The sequence below is a fragment of the Chrysemys picta genome, chromosome 20 (genome assembly GCF_011386835.1).
Source record: "Chrysemys picta bellii isolate R12L10 chromosome 20, ASM1138683v2, whole genome shotgun sequence".
Classification (NCBI taxonomy): Eukaryota; Metazoa; Chordata; order Testudines; family Emydidae; genus Chrysemys; species Chrysemys picta.
This window is the reverse complement of record NC_088810.1, coordinates 1,826,292-1,835,779: the sequence shown is the minus strand read 5'-3', so window position 1 is coordinate 1,835,779 and position 9,488 is coordinate 1,826,292. Positions and strand designations below refer to the sequence as shown.

At 48.9% G+C, this 9,488-nt stretch overlaps 1 protein-coding gene across 2 annotated transcripts in view; it reads right to left on the bottom strand.

Annotated features, from left to right (window-relative positions):
- Window positions 1–8: 8 nt before the first annotated feature.
- The window catches only part of LOC103307447 (interferon-inducible GTPase 5-like), a 9,909-nt gene continuing 429 nt past the window's right edge, over window positions 9–9,488 (bottom strand). The window contains exon 2 of one of the 2 annotated variants that reach the window (XM_065573978.1): window positions 9–3,148. In XM_065573978.1, the coding sequence (XP_065430050.1) occupies window positions 1,831–3,144 (1,314 nt within the window). In that variant the 5' untranslated portion in view covers window positions 3,145–3,148 and the 3' untranslated portion in view covers window positions 9–1,830. Of the gene's footprint in view, window positions 3,149–6,554; window positions 8,469–9,488 lie in introns of those variants that run through there. The other variant, XM_008178205.4, reaches the window with a different exon arrangement.

The following is a 9,488-nucleotide window of genomic DNA, read 5'->3' as shown; positions in this document are numbered from 1 at the left end:
AAAGAAAATACATCTGGGAACTCAGGTTATTGCTAGGTTTAAAAAAAACAACTACAAGGATTAAGCACCGAGGATAGCTTTCTTCAGGTTCATCTTAAGGGTTACAAGCAAAACAAAAGCACCTGGGGTTAGCAAAGAGGAATCCACAAGCCATTAAGAAATAAAAGGGCTAAACCTAATCTTGTCTTCCTAGACATTCCCTGATCCACTTACATATCTGGGGTTTCAAATGAGCAGTTTCTAGGTATGAGACTGATGACTTTTTCTTACCTGGCCCAAGCTTCTTACAGCATCGCTCTGCCCCATCCGCCTCTCCCCGGACAACAACAACAGACAGACAAAAGGGGGGTCTTTTTTCAATTTTAAAAAATTCGAGCCTTCCCATTGGCTCTTTTGGCCAGGGGCCCACTCCCTTCCTTTTACCTATGCAAGCAGTGAGACTTTTTAACCCTTTACAGGTAGAGCAAGTAGAGAACAGCTACTAAGAGGGATTTTATAGCTACTGGCTGGCTGGGTGTCCACAAAAGGGAGCTATCCCCTCTTCCCCCCTTTCATTTATCACAGGCTGTTAGGAAGACAATCCTGTCCTGATAGTGCCCATCACCACCAGATAAAGAAACACATCTTAAGATGGTTAAAGAAAACAGGGCTAGTCTTCACTAGCAATGTGGCTTGTGTAGTCGCGGCACCAGCGCTGGGAGAGAGCTCTCCCAGAACTGTAAAAAACCCACCCCCTGTAGCTCCCAGCATTGGGGCACTGTCTACACTGCCACGTTACAGGGCTGTAACTTGCTGCGCTCGGGGGCGGGGGGGGGGGTTCACACCCCTGAGCGAGAAAGTTGCAACGCTGTAAAGTGGCAGTGTAGACAAGGCTTTAGTTGGATAGCATCCTGTCTGGCAAGAAATCACTTCTCAATGATTGTGGTTGTGAAACCCTCGTTTCTGTCTGTTTTATCTTTATGGCCCCCACTTTTCTATTCTTAATCTGTCTGGACCTGTAATCGTTTCTGTCTGCTGTATAAGGAGAGAGCAGGCAGAGCCCACCTGGAGACAGGACAGATCTAGATGTATGGTGCTGAGGGAAGCCAGGACTGTGACCCTGAGAGTTTCCTGTGCTGAGTTCAAATGCTCAATAAACCTCCTGTTTTACGCTGGCTGAGAGTCGCTCCGGGCTAGAGAACAGGGGGGCATTATTCCCTCTGGGTGTGGAGGCCTGAGGGGACCCACGGCAGAACCAGGTTTGCTGAAGGCTCAGAGAGGTGGTTCCTGGAGGCGCTGGAGTCCAGAGCTTTACCCACGAGAGAGAGTGGACCCCTGAGTAGGGCTGTCACACTGAAGGGGGTTCCCCCCAGGAACCGAACGAAGCCGAGAGAGCACGAGTCCTGTGCGTCTGTGACTCACAGGAATACAACTTTAACAAAACAAACTAAAGAGCTTCTAGTTTGCTTTTGAACTGCTGTGCACAGCTGTACTGGGTTCTCAACCCAGCTTCCAGGGCACATCACTAAATTCCTGCATTCATAATTCACTTCATTATGTGGGAGCGTCTCTAAATTCTAATCTTCAACAAACATCTCTCTAAAACCCCAACCCAGATCAGGGCCCCGTTATGCCGGGCGCTGCACAGACACAGAGGGAGACACAGTTTCTGCCCCAACAAGCTTACAGTCTAAATAGACAAAGGATTATTCTCTCCATGTTATAGGTGGGGAAACTGAGGCACAGAGATGACTAGACGTGATGAAGGTCCCACAGGCAGGCTGTGGTGGAGGCAGGTCTCCTGAGTCACACTCCAACACTCTGACTGCAACGCCATCCTCCCCGGTGTCACTAAACGGACTTTTTCTCTGCTACCTCCAGAGCCTCGGTGAGCACCCGGTGGGCATCCTCAGCAACGCCTTCCAGAAAGGAATGCAGGGCGTTGTATGTAGCTCGGAATGAGAGCTCTGCAGCTAGGAGGGTTCCATAGACTGGTACGAGGCTTATGTACTTTTTAATATTTATAATGTAATCATCCATCAGCCCGTATAGGCTGAACCAGGGAAGACCAAAAGGGAAGAGATCATCGACGAATGGACATATTGTACCTGTAACCTTGCTCAGCAGCTCCAAAGCATCTTCTCTTGATATTTCCTTGGCCAACGGGGTCTTGATCACATCCTTCAACTGAGACACGGGTTTCCTGACCTGTTTGGAGAGTTTAATGAGGGATTCTTCATCCAAACCGAAGACTTTGCAGTACTCGGTCATGGATTCCACCAGGATGTCAACATCACATGAGACGGAGAGGTGGGGAATGGGAACAGCTGCGATGGCGCATGACTTCAGGGCTCGTTTCCAGATCTGCCTCTTCAGGGCTTCTTTTTTCATAACCAGGATTGGCCTTGAGATGTTGGGAAGCGCCAGGAGGAAAACGTGTCGCTTGTGAGAGTCCAGTTCGTTTGCCAGAGTTTCCTGCAGTTGAGGAAAATCGTATTGGTCGAATTCACAACTGGAAATGAGGAAAACCTGTGGGGAATTTACCCCTTCTCTCCTCAGCCTATCCACACAGTAGTCTCGGATTGTCTGTAAGGTGGTCTCCTGATTGTAGTTTCTTTTTCTACTTTCGTTTCTCAAGTCCTCATCTACTTTGGAGCGCACAAAGTAGAACTTCTTCCCCATCTTCTGGATCTCCTGGGCCAGGTCTGCATTACACGATCTGAAGCGCTTCGAAGTGACAATGATGAAGAAGTCATAGCGGGCAAAGCTGACCTGCTGAAGGTAGGTGTCAGGCCGGAAACTTGGAGTCCCAATCCCAGGCAGGTCCCACATCTTCACATTGGAGAGCATGGGATTCAGATAAGCGGTTGGCTCTGTTGTCATTTCTGTGATGCCAACCTCTGCTGCTCCTTCATCATCGTCGGCTAAGCCCAGCATGGCATTGACGAAGGACGATTTCCCAGATCCCGACTCCCCCGTGATGGCGATGTTGAGCTCAGTGTTTTTTGACAGCTCCAGGGCCTCCTGTGCTTTTTGAGCTGCTTCTGAAAGGTTCCCTGTTTCAAGGGCAGCCTTTAGCTCTTCAACATCCTCCTCGGACATACCAGGGAGTTTAACATCCCGATCTTGAAATAAACCAGACGAAGTTTCTCCAGTAGCATCCATCTCTCTGGGGGAAGGGAAGAGAAGAGAAAGATTGTAGTCATTGTCACAGTGCACCAGGCCCTCCGTGGCCCAGTGGGTCAGACTGTGATTTAGAAGACGTTGGTTCTATTCCTCTTTCTACCCTTTGTCTATTTAGGTCAAGGGCTATAACTCTTCCTCTACAGCATCTAGCGCAAGGCAACCTTAATCTATGTATGTGCCACTGTAATATACATAATTAATAACTATGGTTAGTAAATGGGAAGGGTCTGCAAAAAAAAGCATGAACCAAAATATTTTGATTTAGAAATCCTTTTGTGATGTCTCATGGGAGTTGTAGTTCAGGTGACTCATGCTCCCATTCACCATTATAGACCAGACTCCCTGGTTGGACTACATTTCCCATGATGCACCACACTTTCCCCTCTTGGAGAGAGAGAGGCAGAACATCACTGGAGCCTCTCAGCATAGTGCATCATGGGGGATGTAGTTCAGCCGGGGATCCTCACTCATAGAGGAGAATGAGGACATGAGGGAAATGAACTACAACTTCTATGTGGCACCTTTAAGACTAACAGATGTATTGAAGCATAAGCTTTTGTGGGTGAATACCCACTTTTGTCAGACGCATGCCTATGAGGCAGTGCAGCTGCCCTTCCAAGACAAAATAGTTTGGGTGGGGTTTTTGTAATTATGGATGTTTTTAAGAAAAGAAAATCTGACTCTTTCAAAACCAGATTGGATGACAAATTTTCAACCAATAATAGTTAATGATAAGCTGCAGTCAGTAGCAATGAGCGAGGAGTTTCAGCCTTCATCACACCCATAAGCCCACAGAGCTGGTGAGATAACATAGGCTGGAGCATTCTGGGATGCAGGCAGCACCCATGTCCTCATCTCAAACCCTGCTTATGTAACCCACACATATCCTGGGTGCGGTGCTCTGTCCTCTCTAGTGGCACTGAGACCACTTAGAGATAGATTAATGAGTCTGCTCTACAGTCTTAGCTAAGGGACATGTGGCTTTTAGCTCATGCACTAGAGGCTCATGCACTAACCTTCAGAGATTCTAGGTTCGATCCCACCCACCAACGACCGGGGTCTGTTGGTGTTACACTAAGTTCTTCTTAGTTTTATGATTCGCCCAGATTCACCTTTGGTGTAAAACTCTGCTGATCTCATTAAACTGATATTTTAAAGAATAAAATAATTATTAATAATGCTTACGATGTTTGAGTGCCCCATTAACTCCAATGGAGCTACAGTCCATTGACCCCAGCTGGGATCTGGCCCCATTGATTCCAATGGAGCCATGGCCCGTTCACAGCAGCTGGAGATTCTGACCCATAGATTTTCCCCGCCATCAGACTAGAATCCTCTGAGCTCCAGGCCTGTGCATTAATCACAAGACCATAGCGCCGACTTTCTAATGCGCTGGGGTGCTTGACCCCCAAGCTCTGCCCCAGCACCTCCCCCACTCCAACCCTTCCCCCAAGACCCCACCCCCGCCCTGCCTCTTCCGCCCCCGCTCCACTCCACCCCTCCCCACCTCTTCCCACCCCATTCTGCCCCCTCCCCGAAGTGCACCACACCCTCACGCCTTCCCTCTCCCCCTCAGCGCCTCCTGCATGCCACGGAGCAACTGATCGCGGCGGGCGGGAGGCACTGGGAGGGAGGGGGGAGGCACTGATACAAGTGATTAATCCTCATAACTTTTTCCAGTGGGTGAGAGACTCCGGTCGCTGGTCTCCTGCTCCCTTGAGAGTCTCTGTCTGGGGACTATTGAACTGCTGAGACTGCTGCACTCACTTTTTCTCTTCCGCCTCCAATGCCTTGATCAGGACCCTTTGGGCATCTTCAGCCACGTTATCCAGAAAGCGCTGCAGGACGGTGCATGTGACCAAAAAAGTCATCTGTGCCTCCACCAAACCACCGACCAACGGTATCGCACTGAGGATACCCCTGGTTCTCGTCATGCAATCAGCTCTCGCCTTGGCCAGCAGATTCAAAGTAAAATGACTAGATATTTCTTTGCCTAGCGGAGACCTTACCACAGCTCTCAAGTCCATGACAGGCTTCCCAAGCTGCTGGGCAAAGTTAACCGGGGAGTCGTCATCCAAGCCAAAGCTCTTGCAGTAACTTGACATGCAGTCTATCAACTGGGGAACGCCACAATCAATGGAGGGACCTGGATTAAAAACGGCAGAGACGGTGCGGGCTTGTACCCTGACCTGCCCCTGCAGGGCTTTCATCTTCCTTTCGAAGATGAGTCTGAAAATGCCGGGTACGGCAAGAAGCAAAACACGTCTCTTGTGAGAATCGACTTCATCTGCCAGAGCTTCTTGCAGTCAGGGAGCATCGTACTGGTCGAATTCCCACCTGGAGATGAGGAAAGCCTGTCGGGATCTCACCCCTTGTCTCTGCGGCGACTCGATGCAGTCACTTCGGATTCTCTGCAGGGCACCCTCCTGGCTGAAGTTCTTTTTCCTTCTCTCGTTACACAAGTCCATGTCCACCTTGGAGTGCACAAAGCAGAACTTTTTCCCCATCCTCTAGATCTTCTGGGTCAGGACAGCATGGGTGTATTTGAATCGCTCTGCAGCGATGATGATGAAGCAATCATAGTGGGAAAAGTTGACCTGCTGGAGGTATGTGTCAAGCCAGAATCTCGGTGTCCCAATTCCTGGTAGGTCACACAGCCTCACATGGGGTGTTTGGGAAGAGAATAAGCAGTTGGCGCCATTGTCATTTCAAAGACACAAACCTTAGCTGCACCTTCATCATCATCTTCCAAACCCCGGATGCCATTGATGAAGGATGACTTCCCAGTGCCCATCTCCCCCATGATGGCGATGTCAAGCTTGGCATTTTTCAATAGCTCCAGGGATTTCTGCACTTTGGAAGCTGCTGCTGAAAGGTTTCCTCTATCGATGGCAACCTGAAACTCTTCTAGATCCTCCTTGGACATAGCAGGGAGCTTAAAATCCAAATCCCGTGATCTACCAGCCAGAGCACCATTTGGTAACTCCATCTTTCTGGGGAAAAGGAGAAATACACCAGCCAATATTGACAGAAAGGGAGAATTGGAGCAGGGGAGGACACAAATGAGAATTGTAAAGGTTCTTCAAATGTTCCTGCCTCTTTGTAAGGCTGGTAAGATAGCAGCTGGAGCTTACAGATGAAATGGATCAAGAACAACCTTTACTCAACAACACTTCAGATGAACAGGAGAGAGGAGAGGTGGAAAACGAGACGACTCAGAGCTCTGTGGTGGAGATCTCTGCTTGTGAAGAAATAGAGGTTTGCATTAGAGCTGGGAGAAATTTTTTTTTTTGCCAGTGTTCTTTTGATCAAAACAGAAATATCCATTTTCAAATATTTTTCAAGCTTTTGTCAAAACAAACAAAAAAAACACTGGAAAAAGTCAGATGTTGACGAAATCCTGAACATTTTTTATGCAAAATTTTGACCAAAACCAACACAACCCCCCCCCCCCCACACACACACACACACAGTTTCATGGAGGGAAAAAACCCTACATTCCCCAAACAGCTCTTGCTTTTCTTATTGTTGATTCCCAGACCTGAAAGCCAGAAGGAACCATTGGAACATCAGGCTGACCACCCGTATAACACCGGCCAGAGACGTTCACCAAGTTACTTCTGTACTGAGCCCACAGTTCACCTAGAGTGTATCTTTTAGGAAGATGCTTTATTTTGATTTAAAGACTCCAAATGATCGAAAATCCACCAGATCCTTGTGCATCACCTTTTAAACAAGAAAAATGAATATCTGCTCAGCAAATTCTCTCTCTTGGAAGAGATTTTTTCCAAGTGTGTTTTTTCCACAGTCTAATTTGAATGATCCCAATTTCAATCACCCACATTCCTGCCCTTTCCTCTCCCTGATATAATAATGTCAATTTCCCCACAGGAAATCTGGAAATGAAAATGTTTGTGTTGATTTAAAATTCCACTTCAGACTCAAATTAATGGTGATTCAAAACAAAAATGCTCTGTGTGAATTGGTTCCAAACTTTCAACATTTTCTAACCAAAAAATTTTGAACACTTTGCATTCAAAATCTCTGTTTCTCGATCTTGACACGTTCCCATCTTACTCCAGAGCTTTCTTGCGAACCCTTCGTGCATCCTCAGCCACCTTCTCCAGGAAGTTTGACAGAATGGAGTAGGACGTAGCAAAGGAGAATCCGGCTGCAGCCAGGGTGCTAAGCACTGGGACGAGGTCAAAGCATCGTTCGACTGAGCGGGTGAGGCCACACCCAACCTGGACAATCTTCTTCTTTAATACATCTTGGGTGAGAACTTTCCCTTGTGGTGAGACGATAACAGCCTTGAGCTCAGCGACAGGCTTCCCAGCCTGCCTGGCCAGTTTAGCTAAGGAGTCATCGTCAAGGCTGAATTGTTTGTAGAAGGTGATCATGGATACCAACAGGAGGCCAACATCACAGGCGAGAGAGACGCCTCCCATGGGAAGGACATTGATAAAAGCTGACACCAGGGATATTTTCCATAAGTGCCCACGCAGAGCAGATTTCTTCTTCTCTATGATTTCCGGAGAGAAGTTGGGCAGGCTGAGCAGGAACACAAGTCTCTGTAGACGGGGGAGGTCATTCTCCAGAGTCTCCTCCAGCAAGGGAAAATCATACTGGTCTAAGTTCCAGTTGGAGAGAAGAAAGACCTGGGGGTCGATTGTTCCTTGGTCTCTCAGGCATTTCCTGGCGTTCTCCCTGATCCTCTGGAGAACATTCTCTTCGACATAGGCTTGAGGATGAGCCCTTCTTGCGTTGGCCAAGTCTTCATCCACTTTGCAGCGCACAAAATAGAACTTCTTCTCCATCCTCTGGATCTCCCGGGCCAGGTCGGCGTGGCTGGATCGGAACCGCTCCGAAGCAACAATGACAAAGAAGTCATAGTGTCTGAAATTCACCTGCTGGAGGTATCTCTCTGGTCGAAAATCCATCGCCCCGATCCCCGGCAGGTCCCACAGGATCACATTCGGGTAACTTGGATGGGGATAAGCCGTTGCCTCTGTCGTTGTTTCTATCACCCCGGTCTGAGCCGCGCCTTGATCTTCAGCACCCAAACCGCGGAGGGCATTGATGAAGGAGGATTTTCCAGAGCCCGTCTCCCCCGTGACAGCAATGTTGAGCGTGGTGTTTTCCAGCGACTCCAGATCCTCCTGAGCTTTGGAGGCTGCCTCTTCCTGGCCTCCATCTTTGAAAAGCTCCACGAATTTCTCATACACCTGTAGTGCTGCATTGAAAAACCCCTTAGGGTCTGACTCAATGTCAATGCCCTTCGTCAGAGCTGAGAGAGCCTCCATCTGCCGCAGAGAAGGAAACGGAGATGGCCGTTACTCTGAGTTGGTTTATAAACAGGTGACTTAAAACGGTCACCTCAAGTAGGAACTCAAGGCTGGATTAAGGCCTAGGTATTGTAAATGTAAATTCCTGCGTCCATCAGCTGATTGCAGCAGAATCTCAGCTTTCAGTTACTAAAGAAGAGAGTAATTTCCTAACCCTAACAACAAGGAGTCTGGTGGCACCTTAAAGACTAACAGATTTATTTGGGCATAAGCTTTCGTGGGTAAAAACCTCACTTCTTTGGATGCGAAGACTCCTTGTTGTTTTTGTAGATACAGACTAACACGGCTACCCCCTGATTCATAACCCTAGTGACTGGTGAGAAAAACTCAAAAATGTGATTACATTTAGGTACATTTGAGCTAATGCAGGGCTGCTGCCTGAACTTGAAGAAAGCCTGAACCCATCACTTTGAGGGGGTAGCTGTTCTGTGCATCTGACTGGGGTGTTAACTCCCTCCCCACCCCACCCCAGCAGGGGACTCTGTGTGGGGTAGAAGGGGAGGAGCAAAGCAGGCCTGCCTCTGCCATCACCACCCCAGCAGAGACACCTGGGCTGATGAGGGTAAGTTCTAGGGGATCCCACTGCTCACACCAATGCCTCTGTGCCTGGGGGGAAAGTGAATGGGGATCCCATGCCACTGCAAATCCAAGTGTGTGCGTGCGTGTGTGTGGGCGGGGAGGTTGGAAGGGCTACTGTCCCTAATTATCATAACTGATCAGTTCCGGATTGCCATATCCCGAGCCCCAGTCAGAACTGGGGCCCTGTCACACGGGACACAGCCCAGACATACCCCACCCTGGTGAGCTCATGGGCTAGTCAACCCTCTCCGCTCCTGCCCCTGCCCCATGTGGTTCAAACTTCCCCTGGGAGCAAGGCGCCCACCTGCCCTTTGCTAATCTCCCCCCGGCTAAGGAGTAGGGCCCTGGGAAAGTGCCCAGTGAAACCCAGCCCAGGGCCAGCCCCCACCAGGCCTCAGG